This window comes from Phalacrocorax carbo, chromosome 15 (assembly GCF_963921805.1).
Source record: "Phalacrocorax carbo chromosome 15, bPhaCar2.1, whole genome shotgun sequence".
Classification (NCBI taxonomy): Eukaryota; Metazoa; Chordata; class Aves; order Suliformes; family Phalacrocoracidae; genus Phalacrocorax; species Phalacrocorax carbo.
The window spans coordinates 1,458,828-1,484,981 of NC_087527.1; the positions used below are offsets into that span (position 1 = coordinate 1,458,828).

Sequence of the window (26,154 nt, forward strand, 5' to 3'; positions counted from 1 at the left end):
TTGGGGTTACTTTGCAGGCAGGTAACAGCTAAATCTTTTTCTATCCCATCACATACACGGACACAGTCTCTCAGCTTATGTAAAGCCTGATTTAACCCAGAGTCTGCCTGTTCAAGTATCTGCTTTTAAACCAAACCAAGAAGCATGGGGTGGAACTAGTGTCTTCTTTCTCTAGGCATTGAGTGCCTAAAATATGCGCATAAATAGAAAATAGTTCAAATAGTATCCTTATGGTTGGCTTTACGACTTAATATTTACAGAAATCAGGATACATATTTCACCGTTAAACTTAGAAAGAGGCTGTGGAGTTCCTAAGCATCTACAGCCGCAGCCCTGGCAGGGTGGAATCGGTGATTTGGACAGACCTGCTCACCAAATGCTACAAAGGTGGTCTGCACATGTGCACGCACGAGTGGGTGCAGATATAATAGCTGCTGAAGGTGAGATGTTTTTATCAGAGACGTGGGATTCAGGCGTTCTTACTCCACCTAGGCAGTGATTTTTTACATGCAATTTCAGCTGTCGTTTCCCTATTCTTATTCCCACTCCAGATCTTGCATTGGAACTTGTCCTTTGATCTCACAGCAGTGTTTTATAAGTGACTGTAGCAATGTTAGAGCATACAACATATTTTAGGCTCTCTCTCTAGAATATGCACTGAGATTTGATTGAACTAAACTGTCTCAGATCAACGACTGTTTCTGATTATAATTTTTCATTTAGAGCAATTGAAATCTGGCAATTCTGTGGCAACCCACAATTCTCATAGTCCCAGAGCTGTTAAGACGGCTGACTGTCCTCACTAAGCAGAGCAAGAATATATTATTGCATCTGCAAGTGACTCTATAGATACATACCTGCTTTCATATTTCCTCCTTCATTTCATAAGAATATTCTCCTGTAGGGTTTCCCCGAAGCATTGCTGCAGTGGAAGTGATCCATAGTTGAATCTGAACTTCCATGATAATAATGTGCCAGCAGCTTACTCATTCCTTTGGCCTTAGCATAACCCTACTGAGTAGTTCCCTGTGGGAGGCTGAGCTGCGCTTGCTTTGAAACATTGTGCTAGAAATCCTACCAACTTGAACTGTGAGGACGGACAGAAGAAACAACTGTCTTGTTCATTGCCACTTGGGAGGTGCTGGCTGAATGTTGCCTTTGGAAACCCATCAGAAACTTGAACAAAAAAGCAAATGTTTCTCAACTTGCAATGTTTCTCAACTTTACAGTCCAGTAGTTTTCAGGGTATCTTGTTTAACAATATAATTTTGCTTTCTTGGAGGATGTTTTAGTGATAGCTTATCATTTTTTTTTTTTTGTTATGTTAGCGATAATTTGTAGCAGAGGGAAGGGCCAAATCATAAAATGGTTGGAGATTATTCAGAAGTTGTCTTGGATCTTGGAGCAGCTGTGTTGTTGAGTGAAAGTAATTTCCTAATATATGCTTACTTTTGAGGTAGGGATGTTCATAGGTAATAATTGCTGACATATAATAATATGTATTAAGAATATGTAATAATTGCTGACTCTTGCAATTAAAGAAAAAGGGCTGAAGTTGTTTACGAGCAGTAGCTCTAATAGCTTCTTTTCAGTTTTCTTTGCTGATAGCAATCCCTTAAATTATGAGTTGCCCTACGCCACTGGGAGAATGATGGTGTGAAGATCTTGCTAAACTGTGCTAATTCATAGGGGAATGAAACACTGTTCTGAGAAAAGAATGATCTTGTTTGGCTGAATCTTGCATTAAGTTCTGGAGGGTTGTCAGCCTCCACCTGGATTTTTATAGCTTTAGAGGAAAATTATGAGGCTACTGTGCATTAGTGGGGAAAAAGGAAGTGCGCATGAAGGATAAAGACACCCCAGACAAGATGCAGAGCAGAGGGATCTTCAGAAGAACAAGCTAAGAAGAACAGATTAATTTGTGAGAATTTGTGTTCTGTATTGCCTCTAGGTATTTTTGATAACATTTTAGTTAATGAAACACAGTCTGTGTAGAAGTCCTCTATGTCTGAGGTTGAAGCTTTCTCATATTTTGCCTGAGCCCAAAAGCTGCTTTAATTTCATACCACTGTTTGGGGGCACTTGCATGCAAAAGAAGCAAACCTGGTTTAGACTGGAAGAGGTTTTTCTTCTTTTTTTTTTAAATTTTGTTTCATACAGTGAAACTGCTTCACCCCTCTATCACACCACACACCACACCTATCTTGGTACTATAAACCTATATGTGCTTGATTTCGGCTTGTATGACTGTGGCACAAAATTGCTGACCTGCGCATTGCAGTAGGTAACCTATACAAGAAAATGAAGTAACTTTAATGCCTATGGACTTGTATAGAAGATCATGGTGTATTTTTTACTTGTCTGACAAATTATTAAAATTTGTTTACTTTGTGTAGTACAGTTACAGCGTAACCTGAACAGGAGTTTAGTGCCTGTTGCCCTGGAAGTTTTGTTGAAATTCTTGGTATTTGATGCTGCTGCAGACATAAGACAGGAGCTGTACAGTGCTTCTCTATAGCTTACTTGAGTAAATAAATCTGCAGCTAAGTCATGGATAACGTGTATGTATCAGAATGAGAAACTGTCATGGTAAACTTGGTTGCTAGTATTTTTATGTAAAACAAGCTAGAATTTAATGATAGAAATTTCTGCTGGCCAAAACAGACCTTAAATGAAATTCCTCCATTTCAGAAAGTTATGCCAAAATTTGCTAGAGTATAATTTAGAAATGGGATCAAAGTCAAGGTCTGTGGCAAAAGGGGTAGAATATTGTGTTATTTTTGGATTTTTCTAAAGAGTGTATATTAAAATGAAAAGATAAATCAATGGGAGCAAGCTGGGTACGTAGGTGAACTAGGTTGTATCAGTTTGTGCTACTTAATTCAGAGCTTCCTCTGGTCATCTGTTCTACCTGTAGCTAAAATATGTATCTGGTTACTTTCTAGGCTTTGGTGAGACGTTTTCAATTAAGTAAAGCCTTGCATTCAGCAGACAAGTACTTAAAAGCTAGTTTTGGTCATCGTTCATGACAAGGTTTAGAGGAAGGAAAAAATACTGTTTTAAAAATGAAATGCAGTAGTTAAATTTGAATGCAAAGGATCAAACTGAGAACTTGGGAAGAGTTCGTATACGTCAGAGATTTGAAACGTTTATTGCATTTCCATTGTGTTCTACCACCTGCCAGTAATGCAGATAAATATCTTTGTTGCGGTTTGCTGTTAACGCTTACCGGTTCAGACGCTATAGTGACTAGTCTTACTGTTGGAACCTGTGTGATTTTTGTGCCTTATCTGTAACTATAAGCATTTTTTAAAAAAATTTTCCGGTCTGTATGGTGTTTTTTCTAATAACCAGCATTAAAGGGCTTTCTCGGGGAGAGGGTGGTGCGGTAGAAGGGTAATGAGACCATAGCTGATGAGCCTAAATAGGAGTTTGAAACTTGCCTGTTAAGTTTGCTTTGTTTCCTGCAGGTCTCTTAACATGGACTTTGAGAATCAAGACAAAGAGAAAGACAATAGCAGCACTGCCGGGTCTTTTAATGGCAACAGCACCAATAACAGTAAGGGTTAGCTTTACTCCTTATATTTCTTTCTTCACTTCAGAGTGCTGAGTCTTCTTTTGCTTCATCCCTCTGTGTGCTTCAGCTACGGGTTTCAGCTGCGTGGGTTGTAGATTCACCTGATAAAATGGAACTGTTCTGTCTTGGCACTTACCATTTTGTTATGCACTAATACTGCTATTGAGTTCATGCCCATGGAAGCTAAGTTTAAAACATCCATGTAACATTTCAATAACTCATAGAAATTGCATGCTGCCATTTGTCAGGTTTTACTGGAAATGGAATATGCTTTACTTGGGGAAAAAAAAAACCAAAACAAAAAACACAAAAAACCAAACCAAATGACCACAACAAACCACCACACAGTTATGAGAAGGGAGTGTAATTTCTTTTTGTCTGGAGTTTATCACTGTGAGGTATTAGCCAGTCCATAAGCAATGAGAGATCTCTTGGTATGTTAACTAGTCCATAAGGATGCTTCAGCTTTATCAATAGAGAAATTGAAGGACAGAGTTCACATACGATGAGCTTTGGGCAGCTCATCTATAATGGACAACAAAATCTGCATGGGGATTAATGCCAGCTCCTACATGGTGCTTGTCCCCTCTGTAATCTATAAATAGATTCTAGGCAGCTTGGCCATTTGAGATGCACTGTTTTGCAGGTAAAAATGTGTATGTGAACAGTTAGTGCTGTACACAATGTGCTGTAAATACACACCTGAATTTAACTTATAGCAGTTTATATGGGTATATTCTGAGAACAGGCTCTAGAATGAATAGTTTCAGCAAGTTTAGAAGACAGGAGTGAGATATGTGAGCAGCCCTGTGCACAAAACGCAAAAAAACCTGTTGCTTTGTTTAAGTGAGAAATATATCTTTAAAATTACAACATAATACATGTTATTAATTTTATATGTGTCTCTTGCTTTTTTGCCTTTTTTTAATATAGACTCTTGGAATTTACATGGTTGTCAGAGCTCTGCTTCTGTTGACAACAGAGAGCAAAGAGGTTGCTGTGCTTGATGATTCAGCAATGAACAGTTGAGGCTTTTGGCATCTGGGAAGTAAGAGAAGACAGTCTGGGGCTGGGGAATAAGCACATTAAGGGGATTAGCTGTCAAAATGATCAGAAACGAAATGAAGAACTTCTGACATTTAACACTACAGGCGCTAATTCTCATATGCTAAGGTAGTTTGTAGTATGTAATTTTTGGGTTTTTGTTTTGTTTGTTTTTTTCCCTTGGGAAGTTGAAGGGCATGTAAGTAAATGCACTTCCCCAAAGTAGAGTGAACTAGATTGAAGTCAAAGGTCAGAACACGGGAATTTCTGTGTCTTTGCACTGTCATCACTGGACTATCTATATTGTACTTTACCCTTTTGTACCAGACCTCAGTACCATAAAAATCCCAAGTGACTGAGGAGTTCTGCCTTTTGTTATTAAAACTTATTCCGCTGCTTATGTTTAAGAATAGCAGATCTGTGACCTGAACTAATAAATGGCCATACAGTGCAAGTGTCATGGCTTCCATGCTCATTGTTTAGCTTTTCTTTTATGGAAATGGTTAAACGCTTCTGACAGATACTAAGTTGTAGTGAGCATATTTCATGTGTGTTTGAAGTTTTTTGACATACACAGATATGTTGGTAGCTATGAGTTGTGTAGGTAACCCCTCATTTAGACAACTTGCTACTCTTCCACAGAGGAAAAAAGAAATGGATGTTCTCACACAGATGCGTGCGTGTATACTTTTATGTGTATGTCTGCGTACGCGTATGTACATACATATGCACAGATATTCTGCTTGATAATCTAAATCCTTACAATCTTGAGACTGGTAAAACCATGCTTCATACAGCAGTGTCCCATTATTTTGGGGTAGCACAGTGATGTTAATCCAGTTTTAGATCTCATCTCAGTCTCAGTCTTGTATTAATTTTTCATTAGAGATGTTTTGGATACATCTCATCAAGTGACTACTTCAGATGTTGCCCATTATTTTTAATGCTCTACTAGTATAAGTATGTCTTGTATTTTTAATTGGGTTACTAGTGATGGCTTCCTTCCCCCCAGCTCACAATGAAATGTAAATACAGCTACAGAGACTGGTTAAGTATTAGACTTTGTGGGGGTAGGTGGGCTTTTCCAATTTTGAAAGCCTGATCTTCTCAATGTTGGTAGTAATTCTGAAAACTTGTGGTAAAATATAGTAAAAAAATGTCCTGTCCCATTATTAATATCCCTAGTAGTCACACTGCATGGTTGAGGTGGGGTAAATAATCAGAATAAAATACTTCAGTATCTCTGCACTGTTTAAAAAGGCTTCCAGCTATAAAATGTGAGCATGAATTTTGGTTGGCTTATATGATAGAAGGCGATTTGTAGGGCATGCTGAACTGAGCTAGTAGGTTCAGAAACAGGTAAATGACCTGAGTGGTTTCTGAAAACTACCCTTTATTGTTAGGCTTGATGTTATCTGGTGATTGCAATCAGTGATACAATTTAAGTGTGTGGTGGCCTTCATCCAAGTGGAATTTGAAGCTGTGGCACCCTTTTCATAAGCTCAGTCAGCCTAATACTGTCTGCAGCTCTGCTGTGGGTCAGGCTCTGTACCTCGTGCTGAGAGGTTAAATTAAACTTTTATGTGCTCTGTTCAACATGTTTGTGTTGCTCAGTGTAAAACACAGCAATTATGTATTTGCTTCATGACTCGTAATCCCTAAATAATGTTAATTTTTGTAATGTGCTATTCATTCTATGGCAGAAGAAAAAAGTAATAAGTTTTCTTTCACCTTTCCATTCTTGGATTCTGCAAAGCCGGGCTGTTGCTGTACACATCCAGCCACTGCAGTTGTGCAGCTTAGCTGGAGCATTCTCGCACTGACTGCTGTGCTTGGTTATGATGGTGCATGAGGATCTCAGAGTAAACATCTAATGCAGCAACACTGAAATGGGATATATTGTCAGAGTCCTCAGTTGTGTTGGCCAGGACAGGCTGTCAATATGTGTGTGGTAAGAAACAGCCCAAGTTAAATGTCCCTTTTTCTTCTGCAGGTATTCAAACCATTGATTCTACCCAGGCATTGTTCCTGCCGATCGGAGCGTCTGTGTCTCTCCTAGTTATGTTCTTCTTCTTTGATTCAGTTCAAGTTGTCTTTACAATATGCACAGCAGGTGACTAAGTTTTCTTCTCTTCATAAGAATTGGAATAGAACAGAAAGCATTGATATAATTAAATATTGTTGATAAGAATCATAATACATGTCATAGTACATTTTAAAAAAAACTCATCAGGTTTCACAGTTGTATTTTCATGTCTCTGTAGCTATTAATAAAGTGACAAGTATTATTTGAGAAGTATTTTCCACTTGGAGATTTGCAACACCCACTGAACTATAAATTGCCAGAGTTTTGGAAGATACTGGGTATATTATTTTATGTAAAGTTCACTTGTTCATAAATCAGTGCTCAGAACTGTACATGGTATTTTGTAATTCAGGTGCCTTATAGGATCATAGCCTAACTCGGGAGATCCTATCCAGAGACTACTTTTCCTAGTTTCATTTTGGTTTTTGCTATTACTCAGTTTTTCTTTGTCTCACTAGCATTTTGAGTATTATTCTTTTGCACTGCTTGAATTTAGAACAGACATGTCATTTGGTCACTTAAGTAAATACCAGGGCTTTGGTTTTGGGAAAATTTTAGCCTTCTGATCTCTTTGCAGTTCTTCAAGAGACCAGCTGCTGTTCAGGGTGGCAAGATTCTTCCTACTGCTCCAAATTTGCAGCAGCTTTTAAAATTGTACTCCACATACAGAGCCTGTGAAGATTTTTTAAACCCCTAAATACCTCTCATCCTTTCCTACTTCATGTATATGCAGTGCAGGCTTTTCCCTCATGATTTAACTCCTGAGCTATGTGTCTTCTCCAGCCTCTTAAACAGGGCTCATGTTGATGGGTGAAATCTAAATCTCTGCTCTTGACACAGTTCTTGAGACTCCCGCCTGTAACTCTGGAGGCACAGTCCTGGAGAGGTCTGTTGAATGCTGCTTTTATCACTTTGACCTATGTCACGTTCTTTCCTATTAAAAATAAATCATTACTTCATATAAATTCTACTATATGCTAGATATTAGGGGAATATATATATATACACACAGATCTTAATTTGTCAAGCTTATTGGTCCATTTCCAGAATGACCTTGACATTTGTAATTTTATTTATAACATTTGTGGTGTGTAATTAGACGATGTTGTCAGTTGCGGCTTGTTGCAGGTTTCATAGAATCATGGAATCACAGAATGTCCTGAGTTGGAAGAGACCCACAAGGATCATCAAGGCCACCTCCTGTCCCTGCACAGGACAACCCCAAAATTCACACCATGTTCCTGAGGGTGTTGTCCAAGTGCTTCTTGAATGTCGCCAGGCTGGTGCCGTGATGCCTCCCTGGGGAGCCTGTTCCAGGGCTCCACCACCCTCTGGGGGAAGGACCTTCTCCTAATGCCCAGCCTAACCCTCCCCTGGCACATCTCCCTGCCATTCCCTCGGGGCCTGGCGTTGGTCACCAGAGAGCAGAGACCAGCCCTGCCCCTCCTCCTGCCCTTGGGAGGGGGCTGCAGAGCGCCATGAGGGCTGCCCTCGGCCTCCTCTGCTCCAGCTGAACAAACCCAGGGACTTTAGCCACTCCTCATATGGTTGAGGTTTAAGAGGATTGAGACAGTTTGGCTTAATGCACTCGGGTATCTTTATTCTTGAACATGGTTTTATGATACTTTTGTGCCTTTCCTTGGTCTTGCATCAGAGGGTGTCATTAAGCACAGGGGACTTTGGCCTCAGAACCTCTAAAATGCACAGCTGTGTTAGAAGCTATACGGCAGGATGCGGACCCTGCTGGCCTTGGGAACTGTGGGACTTGGTCCCTCTGTTCCCTGAAGCTCAAGCAGTGCTATTTTACATCCTCTTTTTGTAGATTTGAGACTGATGGGGGGGGTCTTCTAAATTATAGCTGATGTCCTGTTCCTTAAATCCTTCCTAAATCTTTCTCCCACAAAGATTTGCCTTTCAGGGAAGAGTCAGGAGCAAGGGTAGGTACAGCAAACAGCCCAAGGCCAGGACCAGCTGCTAAGCAGAGGGCAGAGCTGAAGAGCCGGCACGTTGCCTGCAGACAGGCGTTAAGCCAAGGGATTCCCAATTGAGAGACTAGAGGGAAGAGAAAACTTATGACTGGACTCTGGACAGTCAGAGACGAGACTGAGAGCAGGTACTCACGGGCACCGTGTATTAGTGTGCTTACATTTTAATTCTTATACTCCCTGAATGAGCCCAGCCTTGGGGTGGCAGCAGCTGGGGTTATCAGGACAGGAGGCGCAGCATTTCCTGCTGAGAAGAGCTGAAGGGGAGGGAGGGATTCCAAGGGCAAAGAGGGCCAGTCTGGGTGAGGAAGGGTCAGTCCCGCGGTGGTGGAGGCAGACTCGGGAGCAGGGCAGGCAGGCAGTGAGGCCTGCAGGACTTGGGGCAACAGGGCACAGGTTTTGCTCTGTAGCATTCTTTGCCAGGCACCTCTGAAAAGGTTCCCAGTTCAACATGTGCACAGTTGCCCCACTCTTCATTCTTTCCCTACCCACTCTGCTTTTTTTCCTCCTCTCTGAAATATTGATAGACCCGTGAGTTTCCATAGTGCTGTTTACATACAGAGGCTTTTTAAAATTTTATTTTTAAATGAAATTTTAAAAAAATCTTCCTCCCACCAGAAGCAGCAAAATTGAGGGGTGGAAAGATGTGGTTTGACCATACCAATTTCTTTTCTCCGGTTGACTTAAGCTGTGTACTAAAGAGAATGTTTGATTCCTTCCCATCATCTTCATTTGAGAAAAGAAAAAAAATCCCTTTTAAAGACCAACAACCATCACCCCAGTTTTATAAGGAACGAGTAGAGGACAGCATGAAGATTTGATTTGCAGCATGCAGAAAATGTCGAGCAACTCTTCGATTTTCATTTCAGTCTGTTCTTGCTACAGCAGTTGTAGATGCGTGCTGCTGACGTGTCTGTGTCTCCATGCCCTCACTCTTCAGCCTTTTAAACAGTCCTTAGTACAAAATCAGTGCTATTATTTTTTTTTTTTAAATGGAAGGAAAAATGATTATAAATACCAGCAGTTACTAAATGTTTTTATAACTGTGTGGGTGGGATAAGTATGCTTCTTTAAAAAGAAAATGTTTATGGAAATCGTCTATTTAGATATTTATGTATTTTTATTGTCCTGTTTTCAAAAATGTAAAGCACTTTGCATTTTAAAAAAATTGAAGTTGCCAGCTACTGGATGTAACTTACTTTAAGTCGTACTGTGTTTCAGTAATGAATAAACTGTTTTGAGTGAGATGGGGGAAAATGTGACTATCTTAGTTAAGAAGTGGAAAAATCCTCTTTATTATGCTGACTTAGTCTGTGTCATATGTTGAAGAATTTAAAAAGAATCTCAGCCGGTTTGTAGTAAGTTCTTTCATATTTTTTTTTACTCTCGGAATACTTTGAAAACTGTTTTTCTTCCTGACACGATCATTAATAGCTTTAAGACTTTTTTTTTTAAGGTTTGGGGATGGGGCATTGCATTCCTTTGAGAGCTTTTATTTTGATTGAAGTTTGAAAGCGTACTAACAATAAAAGTTCTGCAGAAAACCTTGAGGCCTTTAGCTGCTCTTACTTTAATAATGCTGCAGCATATGATAATAGGACATTGTTGCAAGAGCTTTTTCAAACTGGAGAAGCTTGTTTGTGTGCTGTAGAAATTAGGTCTGAATGTACTAATATTACCTTTTCTTATTTTTCTAGTCCTTGCAACAATAGCTTTTGCTTTCCTTCTGCTCCCGATGTGCCAGTACTTAACACGGCCTTGTTCACCTCAAAACAAGTAAGGACTTGAGAAATCTTTTGCTCCTCTTCTTGTATGTTGTGTTTATTTCTTTTAATGAGAATTCTTTAATGGAGTCTTTGGTTACGAGCACTAACCTCAGGGCTTCAGGGCTGGTGTTTGTGCATATTTTTTGTGCCAACACCATGTTTCCACTTTGAAACTAGGAAGCACAATTTCTGCAAGTCATGCACGCTTGCCAGCCTGGGAAAGGCCGTACCGTTGCAGGGGACTGGGTTTCCCAACAGTGGTTTTTAAGAAGTTTGGCTTATTTTGGCTGAGATTTGGTATTGGATTTTCATGTTTGTTAATGTTGGACTATGGATTTTAATGCTGGCTCTTTCAGAGACTGTAGTTACACTGGTGAAAATCACAGATGTTAATGTCATGTTTTGAAACTAATTTTTTTTTTTTTTTTACCTTGTGACTGGAGTTCATGTTGCAGAAAGCACTATCTTAGATGGTACTAGGAAATAGCATTCATGCTAACAATTTCAAGAGAGGTGCCAGGATTTACAGGTTTTTTCCATCGCTGTAGTTCATGCTTCACACAAGTTATTTGAATGTGAGGAAAGCTTTTATTTTGTTGCTGTTTTGGTACCTATTTGTGGCAAAGGAACTTCCTTTCAGTTGTTCCTGGCATCTTTCATCAGCGGCTGAGCCTTGTTCCAACAGGATTTATTTTCTGTTCTTTAAATGGAAACATGAAGTCTTCTAGCTAATGTTTATATGTTGTTCCTAGGATTTCCTTTGGCTGCTGCGGGCGTTTCACTGCTGCTGAGTTGCTCTCATTTTCTCTGTCTGTGATGCTTGTCCTTATCTGGGTCCTAACAGGCCACTGGCTCCTCATGGATGGTGAGTATGAGAATTAAGGGATTTTACTACTGGTTTGTCCCTGTTCTGACACATCCAGTCACCTGGTAATGATTGGTGAAATTTGCTAATATTAATGGCTTGCTGAGTTGTAGTATTGTGTGGTAGACTCCCTGAAAACAACCACTGTCAGGAACATGCATGGGTAATGTTTGGGACACCTGTTTTTCTGGTTTGTAAAAGCTTCCAAGGAAGTGCCAGAACAGTCATGAAAGAGTCTGCTCTTGTGTGGTGTAGGGTGGATTGCTGGTGCTAGTTAAAGGTGTGTGGAGACACTGGTTGTTCATGAATCATAACCTGATCTTAACAATCTGGTTAATTTTTTTGCTGTGCATCATTGCACAGATTTGGTTCAGATGATCAAATAATTTGTTGTGAGACAGTTCACAGTACCTGGTTGTCTTTGATCTCTTTGATGCTTGCTGGTTAGGGTGGTGAGATGGGTGAAGCTGGCAGGCATCCAGTTGGCTTGAAGGTGTGATTCCCAACTACAGCCTGCCCCCCCCATGCTGTTTGTACTGAATTCACAGCTTACTGTTCCCAAAAGGAGCTCTCCTCCTCCCCTCCTGCCTTACAAATCTCTTGTGCTAGCTCTGGCGCTCATTTAATCACATGGTAAACTGATTCAGCTCACTAGAATGGCAGCGTACTCTTTTTTTTCTTTCTCTCTTTCTTTCTTTCTTTCTTTTTTTTGCCGAGCTATTTTTCTGCTGCTGCAGTGAGATGAATTGGATTATTGTGCAGTCAGGTACGTGCTAGATTTGGCAAAAGGTAAGTGGCAGTGTGATGGGATCTGAGAGGATGGAATGGATATGATAGTAAGGGATGCAAAGGTAGCCTGGAGCAGGACCTCTGCTTCTCAGCAGTGTCAGGCAGCTAAATTGGCTTAGGACATCTCGTGAAATGGCACCCTGAGGTGGTGGTTGCTTGAGGAAAAATAGCTTGGACAACATTACCTGCCCTTGAAATTGTTTGTTGCAATAGAAAACATACAACCTATCAGCTTTCCAGCTCCTCCTAAATGAGATAGCAGCAGCAGCCAGTCCTGGGCACTGAAGCCTCTCCTGGCACCTTGACTATTTCTTTTGTATATAGGCGTTATGTTTCATTCATGCTTTTTGTTGCTTTAAAAGTTCCACCTGTTGTATGTGAGGGAATACCTTTTAAAGTACCCAGATGCTAAATGAAAAAAACGCAGATGATGTTTGTTTTGTGTTAAGCAGAATAGCCCACCATGAAATCGAGGGTGATTTTTGATCTGCAGTAGCTACAAAGCTCAGTGGAGTGTCAAGTGTGGATTTTGGCAAAATCTGGGAAGACTTGTCTGCACTGAAATATTGACAGAAGTGTTTCCTTTAAAAAAGCTATTTTTGTGAGCACTTCAATCTGAAATAGTGAGCTTTGAGGTAATTAATCTGCAGAGTACTGAACCAGTCCTGTGCAGAGTGGTTTCTGGGTTTTATTTCTCTTGGTGGTTGTTTATGATTTACTGAATTGTGTTGATACTGTCTAGCTTTGGAGTATTTTATGTAGTTTATATAAGAGAGCTTGTACTATATAGGTAAGCCTCCTGTCGTTTGTTCAAATCCAATTAAATCGTTTGTCAGTGACATTGAAGAGGGGACAGCATTAGCCTTCGTCAGGGAGACAGGCTCTGTAGTTTTATTCCTCACTCTGCTGCTGCAAGTGGAATCACATCATCTCTGCCTTTACCCTTTGCTTCTCTGTAACTGAATACTTAAGACGCCAATTAATCTTGTTTGGAGGGAAATGTGGGCAATAAGTACTGCTCAGTAATATATGCAAGAAGAGCACTCCCTTGCTTTAAGCCAGCGCCTGCCAGCTGCTGCGTGTGCTGTCATCTAACTCCTCCTCCCCGCTTGCACGGGGATGATCTTCTGTTTCGCTGCCAGCAGAAAATGAAGTAGATGATGTGAACATGCTTCACATCACCTGGGCTGGTGGCTGGAGGGAGAAGTGGGCAGGTGTTTCTTCTGCACAGTATGCCTTGATTTTTGTGTGTGTGGTTTGTTGTTGTGCAGTTGATCCTCTCTCTCTGAGTGTTTCTACTTCAGAGCTGAGTAAAAAGGAGGGGAAAGACTTCATGGTAACTTCCAGTCCTTACAAAATCGAAGTATGGCAGTTCCTGCCAGAACAGTCTTCATTGCTCAAATACTACAATTCCCCCGTCTGCACAGGAGCTGGTTGAACTGGTATTAAAGCCAGGGACATTTTAAAGGATAGAATGAGCAGATAGTGCCTGAGGAGGTAGTTCTGGCATGTGATGGTGTACATTTATAGGTCTTGAAATGCTTATTTCTCAGGGCGGATTGTTGGATGACAGAATCAAGGATGGTCAGTGTCCCCCAGTAAAGCCTGCTTAGAAGCTTTCCTAAAGAGTGGACGTAGCTGGAGATGTACAATGGGAACGCTATAGATATATGCAGTGTTTACCTATAGGTACAGAGCAAACTAAACAGTCACGGGTACCCGGGAACCGCTGCAGACCTCATCTGCTGCGGCATTGGGCAGAGGCTACTTCATGTGGTCTTATTCCTACTCTTTAAAATACACTTTGGGAGTTTTATAGGAACACGATTAGGTCAGAACTGTTTTCTTCAAAGGTCAACTGGTGGCCTAGGGGGGGAAGTTTAAGCCTTGCCAACTCGCATAATGGTTTGTAAACCAAACACCACACCACCAGCACCGTGGTGGTTTCATCTGTTCTGGACACAGTAGTGCAGTGAACCTGAAAAACACACTGTATCTGGAGAGTCTAATCACCTATGCAAGAATATTCTTAATCCTCAGAATATCCTTATGGAATAAGGAGTGTGCTTGCAGGGACTGTGAAGTTAATTAGTTCTGTTAATTGAAGGTTAACTCTTTGAGTTAGTTCTCTTATTCAGCTCCGTGAACCCGCTGCCCAGCACTTCCAGCCCAGAGCTACTGTTTGTGTGGCTCTTTTACCTTCCCTCTCTCTCTCTCTCTGAGTATATTTCCATGAAGATCTGCCTTATATAGTTTGTCCACACCATCCATGAGCTTGGATATGGATGACTTTGTTTCTCATCTGATTTCTGGACTTTGTCATAGGAAAAGGAAGCTGGCTTCCATTTAGAGAAGCCTGTTGGTGGTTTGCGCTTTGCCCTATGTTACTCGTACTTGCTCTCAGGCATTCTTTGATTCTTGCTTCCCTTCTGTTTCTTAAATTTACCGATATTTCTTAAAGCAGTTGCAAAACTGCATAATTATTAGCATGTGTATTTCACTGTCATCTAAAGGCCTTCTTTCCATCTCCTTTTCTACCCATTATTTACTTAGTTTGAAAGTGTCTTGTGTGTGTGCCTGCGTTTGTTGCGGTGATAGCGAAATACAGTGTGTAAACAAGAGATAAAACTTCACGCTGGTTAAAATATTTCCCCTTCTTGTTAATTATAACCTGGAAATCCTCTCCTAAATATAGGCTTGCTTGAGCTATTATTAACATAGGCTTTAGAGAAACCTCTTGGATTTAAGACAGGCTCTTCCCTTGTATTTGCTTCTCTGCCAGAGGAAGTCAGTAACTGAAGGCTTGAATTACTGAATGCAGTTCTTTTTCTCACTGCTTTGCTGTGTCAAATTCTTTAAACCTCAATAATTTGCTTACATTTTACAGCTAGTTACAGTTATGCAGCATGATTTAGGGTACGTTTTAATCTGAGTAATCCCATTATTTCGTTAAAACTGGCAGCCATGACACTTCATGCTGTGCTGAGCTTGTTAGTTCTCAAAAGATAAGGTGGGTTTGGCAAAGTGGTTGCTGGGGTGCCACCCCCGGGCGCCGCAGGCAGCCACGCTGGCAGGCGTTTGGTGACCTTTTTAGCCTCAATCTGTATGGAAATGTTTCCTTAGTGTTTTGATGGAAGAACTGCACATCTTTCAGGTGAAATGCAAGTGTAAGGCGGCTTCACAGTTGCATAATTATAGTGTAAGAATCTGAAGTTTAATTTGTAAATTTTGGCCTAGTCAAGTTATCATGCTGGTGGGCACATACATAGTGAATCAGTCTTCCCTGAGGTCTCAGCTGGTCAAAATAGGATCATAAATTTTACAAATTCTGTGTCATGTTAGACTAATATGTTTTGTTTACAAATGCCTGCGTATTTAAGTGTAATCTGGTCCCAACAGGACTCCATTATTCCTTGTAAATATACTGATACTGTAGATGAAAGTAGATTATTTTTTTAAAATTTTTTTAATTTTAAGTATCTCTTTAGGGATTTGCTTGTAACCAGTTGAAATATATTCAACTGTCAGTTGAGTATCTTTGGTAGCTAAAGCTAGGCTTAAAGAAGCAGGAAATCACACAAATGTGAAGACTGGGATTTTTTTTTTTTTTTTAGTGTAACATCTTAGTTTTCTACCCTGACAAAATTCCCCCTGGAACAGAACTAACACCTGAGCTGCGGCATGTCGTTCAGCTTGCGGATCTGGCTGAAAACTCACCCTTGGGAGAGGGGTTCGGAAAAGACTTGCCCTTATTTTTTTTCCCCATTGGTAGGTAGGCTTTCATATAGATTTTTGTTATTGGGAAATCCCTGTCTATCTAAACGATAATATTTCCTACTTAGTGTTTGGGCAGTCTTACACAATCTTGTCCAAGCAGATTGGTTTGGACGGGTTTTTGTCATATCATGTTCCAACATGTCACGTAACCATGCTATTTCTGAATTAAGAGTCAAGGATTTAATTTATTTTATGCATTTACTAGAAAACCTCCTCATAGTGTAAAAGTTGAGGTTTATGTTCAGGGCACAAAAGAGTTCAAAGATGGTTTGTTGCTTCTGTTTTTAACTGGGTAGTCAGTGTTTTACAGGGGAGATGGAGTCTCTAGGACACAAGACATGAAAACATTTCTTTGTGGTGGGTGGTAGAAGTTGAGCGGAACGGGCAGTTGTGCCTGCAAAGGGCTTTCCGCTTCCATGGGAGCATGTTCGCCGTTGGTCACCCGACCCTATTCTGACTTTTCTTAACTCTGGTAAGAAGAATGCCACTACCTGGAAATAGTAGACATCTAGTGCATGTGGTGCTGCACAGGTGCAAACGGGCTTCTTTGGGGTGTTCTTTGTGGGGGAGGTATTGGCTTGGGGTTGGGTTTTGTTTTGTTTGTTTTGCTATTTTTAGTGAACTAATTATGTGCTTGCATTTTGTAGCTCTGGCTATGGGCCTGTGCGTTGCAATGATAGCCTTTGTTCGGCTGCCGAGCCTGAAGGTTTCCTGCTTGCTACTCTCTGGGTTACTAATTTATGATGTCTTTTGGGTAAGTGTTTTGTTTGGTTTTGCTAAAACTGTTTTTATCCTTTGGATTTGTAATTGGCCTTGGGCCATTTTTACATGAATTGTATGAAGTCGATGAAATCTGGCAAAGCCAGAAGACCAGCTTCATTGCTCCATTCCGAGATGTTGAAGTCTGCAGCAGGATACAAAATTATTTCCTCACTAATTAGTTGACAAAAGTAGAAACATGATTAGAATGTTTCAACTTCGGCATATTATTTAAAAAAAGAAATTGGACCTCAAATTTTGAAAGCCTGGCTGAAGATCAGAACAAGCATTTCCAAGTAGACACAAAGCCTTATCCACATTTGCACAGTACACATGCCAACTTCTGGCTAGCAGTGAAATCTGCAAAACAGGAATGCAAACTGATTTATAGCCAGAAAGGTTGGCATAAAATCTTACTGCGCCTTTAGAAGAAACCTGACAGAATATATTTTGTAATCCTGAGAGGATTTTGTTTTACTTTCATATAATATCGAGCACTGATCCAGGGAAGCGCTTGCTGACAGCTCTGGCAGCCAGTCGGTTTCCCAGTGTGGTGAGCTGTAGTGTAAGAACCTGTTTGAAACAAGTGTTGCATCATTCCATGTGTGAGTGAGCACCGGACTTACCTCTTCTCTGCTTTCAAGCTTTCTCATCTTTTCAGTATCCAGTTACCTGCTTCTGTAGTCCTGGACTACCTGCTTTAGTCCACACAGATTCTTTGCCGAAGGGTCTCAAGATATTGATCAATATCTTGCTACCAGAAAGCATATTCCAGTTATTTTTGAGGATTAATAGTGTAAAAAACTTTATCTGAAATTTTTTGAAATACATTTTGCGTTTTACCATCATATATACAACGTATGTATATGGAAAAATTGGATAATATCCTTTCTTTTCTTGAATAAGCAAAGCAAAAATACACGCAACTTTGAGTTGCTGTATAATTGCAGTTTGCAATTTCTGACAATTTCCTTGCTCCACAGGTCTTTTTTTCTGCCTACATCTTTAACAGCAATGTTATGGTGAAAGTAGCCACACAACCAGCTGATAATCCCCTTGACGTTCTATCCCGGAAACTTCACCTGGGACCAAATGTGGGTAGAGATGTTCCCCGTCTGTCGCTGCCTGGTAAACTTGTATTTCCAAGGTAAAATCAGCAGTTCATTTACTGTGTTAGTTAAGAAAAATTTTCCCTCCCTGTACCTTTTAGTAGGACTGATTCTCTTGGAAAATATCAGCTTAGTTCCCTGTTCAGTCACTCCCTCCTCATGAGGAAAAGGTACATAATGAGTAACGAGGATTGACGCTTTGCCTCTGCTGACTTGCAGCATGCAGAAATGATCCTAATTAGGTTAAAAGGTGGCCTGTTCAGCACAGGATATGCTTTTCGACGCACGTGTGAGTTCTACAGTTCAATGACTGCTATTATAGGATTTATGACCTAATGCTTAAAAGCAAAAGACCTGAGGTTTATTATAATGTCAGAATAGTCTTGATTACTGCATAGTTGCAGGTGATTGGGAAAGGAGTTAGAAGCCAATCTAAGCAAGGATGGCTTACCGGGTAAGTGCTGCGTTGGAGGGAGGCTATTCCACACCTGCACTGCGGGAGCTCCTCGATGTCTCAGGTTTTGAACCAGGTGTGCGTAGGCCCGCTTGGGCAGTAAGCCCCAGTGTGGCAGCTGTTATGCAGTCGGTTATGTTGGCATATTTACTCTGTTCTTGTTTCTTTAGATGTTGGGATGCTGAAATTACGGAGATTAGGAATCGACTGTCTGGAGTGATAAAACCAAAATTCTTAATTTTGTCAACTTCATGATAACTTGATTTGACTTTGTTTTAATGAAAAAGACCTTGGATTTAAGATCATGGGCAATTTTAGTTCTTAGTCTACTTAACAATTGGCTCTTTCCTGGGAACCTGGTGAGACTATAGTTTTCTACGTGCTTTGTCTTAGCGAGGCCAAAGACCTGAGCAGTCCATAAAACTGACTTATTGGCTTGTAGTAGGGGTGATCTGTGTACAGGGGAATGAGGGTGCAGTGGCTGCCAGTGTTAATCAAACAGCTTGATAAAATGGTCAGCTGGTGCCTCCCATCAACGCCTACAAGAGGGAAGATTGAAATGCTGAGTTGACGGATTTGTTTCATTGAGTGAGTTCAGAGCAAAAGCAGCTTCAACACTACTGGTAGAAATGAACTGGTTTGGAGCAACATGTCGTTGCTGTCAAAATTGGTGTGTTTAAAACTGAGCTGAGGTGGTGGTAAAATCACTGCGGACAGAATCTTCAGGAGCTAGATTTGGCTTTTACTACAGAAAAGTTTGCCGGTAGAAAGAAGGGATGTGCAAAATGTAGCTCAGAACCAAAGTGGAGGAGTGTAGAGCTTGTCACCCTTCATCTCAGGCATGAAGCCAATTTCAGTTGCTCTCTAGTTCCACAGGCAGCCACTTCTCTATGCTGGGGATTGGAGATATTGTGATGCCAGGTCTTCTGCTCTGCTTTGTCCTGCGTTACGATAACTACAAAAAGCAATCCAACAGTGATTCCTGTGGTACCCCGGGACCCGGGAACATCTCTGGACGTATGCAGAAGGTCTCTTACTTTCACTGCACACTTATTGGATACTTTGTAGGTGAGTAATTAGTTTAATATGGATAGCTGCGTAGTGAGCAGAAGTGGGATTATTGTAGTAGGTTTAAAAGATGATGAAAGCAAAGGTAAAGAGGCTTTGGGAGAGTGCTTGGTTATGTTCTTTTTTTAGTCCCCCTCTCTTCGGGTTTCGTAGGCATGGTCTAGGGAGAACAACCCTTCTAGTCGTCGTCTTAAGATTGATTTTTTTTTTTTTGCATTTTATTTAGAGGATGAAAGAGATTATCAGTGTATTTGTGTTAGCAACTTTTTGTACTTTGCTTTACTAGCACATAAGGTGTCATAGCTTATACCTGGGTTATGGGAAAAATATGGGAGTTTCTGGATGGATGATGCTGTGCAAGAGCATGTCTGGGTAATTCATCTAGATAATTCCTGCATTTCTGTATTCTACTGTTAATGCTTATGACTCTGTGACATTTTAGTAGATACAGAATATCATAAGCAGTCACAGCTGGAATGCTGTTCATGGTTTGAGGTGGCCATCCCTCTCCTCCCTAACATAAGATAGGTTTTTCCCTAAGGTCAGGACATGTGCATGCATACCCTGACCTCCCACAGTCCTTCCGAGGGTGAAAAGGAAAGATCATTTCCTACCAAGAGCCTTCCTCCTCTCCCCCCCTCACCTTCCCCCCCGCATCCCCTCTCAGTGAGTATCCGGGAAGGTCATTCCTGGGCTGTACAGTCCTTCCTCTCAGCCACCCGTTTCCAGGCTGGCGCCTCAGGCCAGCAGTCTCAAGAGGTACCAGCACTGGCGTAGCACTTCAGTGCGGTGCCTTCAACTTCCTCCCCTTCGCCTTTTGTGGTGTTCGTTTCAGTTATTCTTAGCTTAGTCTTTGAGATTCAAAACTGCAGCAAGTGGTTCAACACAGCCTAATGTTAAAATACGAGTGATTTCTCACTCTTTTGTTTGTTTAAATCATATTCAGGGGAGGCGAAGCACAGGTGAGTAACTTGTCCACAGCCTGTCTTTTAGAATGGTGTGGAAGGGAGCCACACGTGGGTGAAACGGTTAGAACATCCATCTGCAACCTAAAGATACTTATAGTCACTTTTTTCTTTTACAGGTCTATTAACTGCAACAGTAGCTTCTCGTATTCACCGGGCAGCCCAGCCTGCCCTACTGTATTTGGTACCATTTACTTTATTGCCGCTCCTCACCATGGCCTATTTAAAGGTAAGGCAGGATTATCTACTCGCAGCAGGAAGCTCTGGGGGTCGGCTGGACGCGGGTTCAGGGCTCTTGCAGCGGGCACCAGCTCTCATGAGGACGACACGTGTCCTTAACAGCCCTGGCCCAGAACTAGGGTACTGCTGCTGTTGGGGTGAACCTTCATTTTGGAGGACTGAGTGAGTGGGAGACAAGTTCCTGAAATAGAAGATAATTTATGTACGTAAAGTACCAGTAGTTATAAACTAACCAAATTTGGAAGCATTAAATACTGTTTTAGTTAAACAAGTGCGTTTGTCCTCGCCCAGCGGGTCGTGAAGGACTGTGTGCGCAAAGGTTGAGCGGCAACTGGAGAGGCAGATACTTAATTTACCTCTTTCCAGTCACCTGTTCTGAACTGAAATTTTAAAATGTAACCTTTTCTGTCACAGGGCTGTTGTTGAAGCACACATCTAGCGCTCTGCAGAGCGGAGTGTAAGAAAGGGCAGAATTTTCCATCTGCATAAATATTTCCTTCCTGTCAGAAACCCATTTTGGGTAGATCTGCCGCCAAAATAAGACATTCTGGCCTCACGGGGAAAGGTTTTGGTTGTTTGTTGTTTTTTTACTGTCTGTCTTGTAATGTGCAAAACAGGTGAATAGATTTGCTTCAAGACATGCTTGAAATTATTTCTGCATTTTAAAACCTGAATTCTAAGTGGACTTTAAAGTTTCTGAGGGCACAGTCCTTCTGCTGTTTTCCTGCCTAGGGCGATCTACGTCGCATGTGGTCTGAGCCTTTCCACTCCAAGTCCAGCAGCTCCCGTTTCCTGGAAGTATGATGGAACAGATAGAAAGTGACCTGAACTTCTGCCTTGGTCCTTCTCACTTTAACATGAGGCTTTGCTGTCTCCTAAAGCTGGACTGGCTGGTACTCGGGGAGGTACCACTTCCGGGACTCGTATGAAAGGACTTTGTATTAAGAGGAAAAGGGGGAAAAAAAAAACCGCTAAGATCCTGGAGCTCCGTGTGACTCTGTATCTCCCTGCAGATGTGGAATTGGGGACCCTTTGTGGAACTGCAGCCACTTTCCTCTTTTCCTCACTCGGATGGATTAGTACCAGACTACTACCTTTGTGAGAGAGGAAGAGACAGAGTTGAAACTGAAAACGGCTTGGAGTCGTTCAAAAACTTGTGAACACTAAAAGAAAAAACAATTAAGCAAATTGAAGCTTCTTCAGAGAACCCCTTGTGGACATTGGGACCAGTTTCCTGCTGGACATTGGTTTTGAAAAGAACTGAGACAGAAGGTCTTCTGTCACAATACTGGGTTTTTTGATTTATTAAATATTTCCTGTGGTGTGAGGTTACTTATTAAATCCACAGACATCGAGTGACTTCTTGCAGTATACATATAAAAATTTGTTGTAACGAGTTACATTTCCACCCAGATGTCATGTTGCAGTGAAAAAGGGCACGATTTTTATACATATATATATACACACATATAGATATATATATGAATAAATAAAAAGGAAAACCTGCTAAGATCATGCTATGTAGCAGACAGGGGCTTGCTGTAATTTTTAGCATGTAGAGCAGTTTACTATGGCTTTCTTGTATATGGATTTACAATGAGCTGCTGTTTCCTCGCCCCCCAGCTGAACCTGCAGTTAAAACCCAAGTGTAGTATTTGTACTGATTGTACTCATGGACTTTAGGGGATACTCGATTTTGATCAATGTAGCAAACTAGGGAAGAAACAAGGTCAAAGCCAACCCTGTTCGTTGGAGGGGGGAGGGGGTGGGGGGGGTTCTTTTTTTTCTTTCTTTCCTTTTTTTTTTTTGTTGTGTGTGGGTTTTTTTTGTTTTTTTTTTTTAAACAAACAGCTCCCTTGCAGGTTTTTGGTAGTTCCTTCTTGACCCAGTGCATGTATTATAGCAGCAATTGTCTTTGTGCTTTCTGATCATAGTAATGTATCACTTGTAAATACATTTTTTCTATTTTCTATTTTTTTGTATTTTTTGCATTTTGTTTCATTAGTGTGCTGTATTTTTTCCATGCCCCTGCCCCTTAAAGAAACGAGAAAAAAAAAAAAAAAGAAAAAAGAAAACTGTCCTTTACTGTTGTGACTGCTTGGAGTTTGTGTGTTGCCTGCTTTGTACCTGTAGCCTGTGAAAATGTGGATTTTAATTTTTTTTTTTTTTTAAACCAGCAGTTGCAATTATGTTGTTTTATTGACTGACAGGCTTCCCTGAGGTAACTAGAACGTTTGTCTTTAAAAACACTCTGCCACGTTGGGTTTGGGGAGCAGTCCTGAAAGGCCGTAGCTCTCGCTAGCTGGCTGGATGCTGGTAGCTCTTCGCTGGCCGGACAGAAAACAGGAGTTTCAGAATGCACCTGACCGGACAGAAGCGCTGCTTTGGGGTGCAGCTTCACTCTAACAGGTGAGGAGGCTTCAGTGAACCCTCTGATCCTTTCTGCTCTGTCAGATGTTACAAGAAGAGCACAGTGAGCGCAGTAGAAAATTTTGACTCCCCACGTGTGCAGGTACCGCCATTAACGAGTGTCCTCCTCTGTTCCCAGGCGCGCCCGCCGCGGCCCGCAGGCCTCGGAGCCGGATGGGACGGGTCTCCGAGACAGGCAAAGCGCCGGCCGGAACAGCCAGGAGCAGCACGGCCCTTCGGGGGAGCCCCGAGCTTTAGCGTGTGGCACGGGGAATGCCGTGACCTTTACTATTATTCCGCACCCCCCGCCCCAGCTCATATCCTTCACTGAGTTGAAGACATTCCCTCTAGCACGTGCAGTGCTTATCCTCAGGTAACTGTCACGTGTTAATGACGTAAATAGTTTTTAATTAAAAATCTGCTGTTATTGTTCATAGCAGGAGTTCGGTCAGACTTGCAGTCAGCTCGGGATAACAGAAAGGCATCAGTTTTCAGCTACACACCTTAGACTTAAGGGGAATAAGAAATTGATGAGGATATTCAGAGAAAAAAAAACAAACACTTTTTGGTTTGTTTGGTTTTCTTTTTGTTCTCCCATGTGAGGTTCCAAGCAGTGGAATAACATCTTTAGATCCAGTTTGCTACTGCTTTATCTTCCCATCCCTTCTGCCCACCTGACAGCAATGCACATCGCGGGTGCTTTCAGCTCCTCAGCAGCTCCCTCCTGCATTTGGAATGTAAAGAAAAGGCCTCTCTCTGTTTTGCAGTGGCATCTTTTTAGTCCCTGCCAGGAAAGTGTGTCTATGAATGATCTACACTTAAAGAGGATTCTGGAAAAAGTTGAAGGACTGCTAATTGACAAACACTTAATGAGAATTAATTTAGCTTTCCAGAAAAATCTCGGCCTTCCTTTTTAAGCTGTATTGCCAGCCTGCACACTGTGCGCCCTCCTGGCTTGCGCTGAGGTAAGAGACCGAGCTGCAACTGCAGTGCTTTGTTCTGAAGCCACAGGTAGTGCCTGCTGCCCTGAGCCGCCCGGCTTCCCTGGTGGAAGCTTCCACCTGCCAGCTGAGCAAAACTGGACCGGAAAGTGCTGTCCCTGCAGCGTGGAACCGCAGCCACCGCTGGCAGGAAAAGGATGGTGGTGCTTTGCAGAGGTTAATTGAAGCATAACTGTTCTAAATACAAAGCTATTAACGCCTGCAGAGGGAAAAGCATTCTCCTAGGGTTTTTGAGTGAGTTAAAGCTGTAAAGCTGTGATGCACAGCTCTTCTGTCTGGAGCAACCTCAGCATTTTGGGGGGAGCAGAAACAGATCCCTCCCTCGCTACAGAGCCGCTGGGCCCCCTCTGCGGATGCGCCCCTCTTGTTCTTCAGTCCGGCTGACCATGCGTCTTCGCAGCTTGGGGATGAAACCGTACAAGTGGCTTTGGGTCCTCTGGATTTCCAGAGGCCGGCACGGGCCTAGTGCGCCCTGCCTCTCTGGGGTCTGGCACGGTTGTTCACGCCGCCTTGGTTTAACATCTTGTTGACCTCTTTAATAAATGACTTGACACGAGGTCCTGCAGTGAAATCGCTGAGCCCTTTCTTTGGAGAAGGTGTCAGGAAAAAATATTTTAATAACTGCTTGACTAACACCAGCCTTCTTGTAGGAAGGTAAAAGGATACCAGCAAAAAAGTCAGACGTAGAGCGTATTTATAGCAAAGTTGTCAGGACACGGACCAGAATTGTAATGTACAAACCTGTTTGCAGTTCTGCTGCGTCTCTGGGAATAGTCAGCTTAGAAATTATTTTATTGTTTCCCTAAGGACACACTTAATCTTGCAAACATGAGTTCAGAAGTGACGTGGGGTTGCCTGGCCAGCCAGTGTGGGTGAAGTACATCAGAAATGGAGGCTGGTTGTTCGGTGTCTGTATCAGCCTGTTGGGAGCAGCCCGGAGAGGTGTGAAGCGCGTGCCCAGCCCGGCTGCGAGGCGGTGCGGCGCTGCCTGCAGAGGCTCAGCAACGCGCTGGGGTGGCCAGTGCTGCAGTCTCAATCGTGGGGCGTTCAGAAGCCTTTTGCTGAGATGAACGTTTCCTGTCTTGTGCGTGGAAGTAGGGTGTGTTCTGGGGGAGAAGGGGAAGGAGTCACTGAGGCTATTAGGAAGTACACGCCGCCGGCTGGGCGGCCGCCCCAGCTCAGTACTGACCTCCTTGGAGCGGGGAGTGGAAGGAAGGTTCCCCAAGTATTTTTCTCTTTATACAAGTAGCGAGTGAGTAGATTTCAAAATTAATTTTTACCTAACAAGTAGTAAACTGCATTTTTCATTTGTTGCAACACCATCACCTTTTCTTATCTCTGTCCCATTCCTCCTTTCTGTTATTCTTCTAGGTGCTTTGCTTTTTTACTTCAGGATGCCTTTCAAATTTGATATTTTTCATGCTTTCCAAGATCTCCAACATAACCTGAATGTGTGGCTGTTGCCAGGTCTGTGTGTGTAATGAGGGCTCTCAACTTAGGCAAAACAAGATTTAATTTAAAATAATTTGTCCATTTTTTCTTATAGTTAACACTATAGTCAGAAGAGACTAGTAGAGGCGACTACTCTGATGTGAAAGCAATACTGCAGCAATTTCAGCTGAGTCCTGTAAAAGATTTTATACATTGCTTAAACTTGGAAGGCTGAGGTGGCACTTCTGGTTTTTTCAAAACTCCGTGAAACGGCGAGGTGAGCCCTGTCCCACAGTGCGCCGAGGAAGGCAGGTGCTTCAGAAGGGGATCCAGGCTCCAGGCAGCTCCTCGTTTGTGGCAGGGGACGGGCCAAGAAGGATGTGGCTTCCCAGGAAGCCTGTCTGTATTATATTGTGACAGCCCAGAACAGCTCGTCTCTTCCTTTAGTCTGTTGGGAACTCACAGGAGGAGACTGAGAGCTTTATATATGATATAAAATGTATCCGATCTAAGGCGGTGGGTGGGGAAAGTAACTCCTTACTGCAACTGTGTTTCCTAAGAAAGGATTCGTGTTAGGGCTCCCCTGTTTCACTCCCAGTAGTCTGCCCGTAACCACTTCCACGTACACTTGGAGCATTGTGGGGCAAAACCCAAAATGTCCTTGAAAAGTGCGGTGGCGGCTCACCTCCTTCCCCACCTCTAGTATTACCTGAGTTGCCCATCTCCGTGTCCCAGCTTTGCAATGCTGGCTGAGTTTGTAAACTGATAAAAACTTTTTGCGTCACCTGTGAATAGCCCCTCTTCCCAAAGGCGAGCGGGGCCCTGCCCG

The 26,154-nt window shown here is 42.1% G+C and overlaps 1 protein-coding gene across 5 annotated transcripts in view; it reads left to right on the forward strand.

The window, feature by feature from the left end:
* SPPL3 (signal peptide peptidase like 3) overlaps positions 1–22,564 on the forward strand; it is a 63,001-nt gene extending 40,437 nt beyond the window's left edge. For 4 of the 5 annotated variants that reach the window (XM_064466655.1, XM_064466652.1, XM_064466656.1 and 1 more), the window contains 9 exons: positions 3,471–3,565; positions 6,615–6,734; positions 10,390–10,468; positions 11,211–11,323; positions 16,537–16,643; positions 17,632–17,795; positions 19,080–19,279; positions 20,364–20,473; positions 21,217–22,564. In XM_064466655.1, the coding sequence (XP_064322725.1) occupies positions 3,471–3,565; positions 6,615–6,734; positions 10,390–10,468; positions 11,211–11,323; positions 16,537–16,643; positions 17,632–17,795; positions 19,080–19,279; positions 20,364–20,473; positions 21,217–21,288 (1,060 nt within the window). In that variant the 3' untranslated portion in view covers positions 21,289–22,564. The remainder of the gene's footprint in view (positions 1–3,470; positions 3,566–6,614; positions 6,735–10,389; positions 10,469–11,210; positions 11,324–16,536; positions 16,644–17,631; positions 17,796–19,079; positions 19,280–20,363; positions 20,474–21,216) is intronic. The other variant, XM_064466653.1, reaches the window with a different exon arrangement.
* The last annotated feature ends 3,590 nt before the right edge of the window (positions 22,565–26,154 follow it).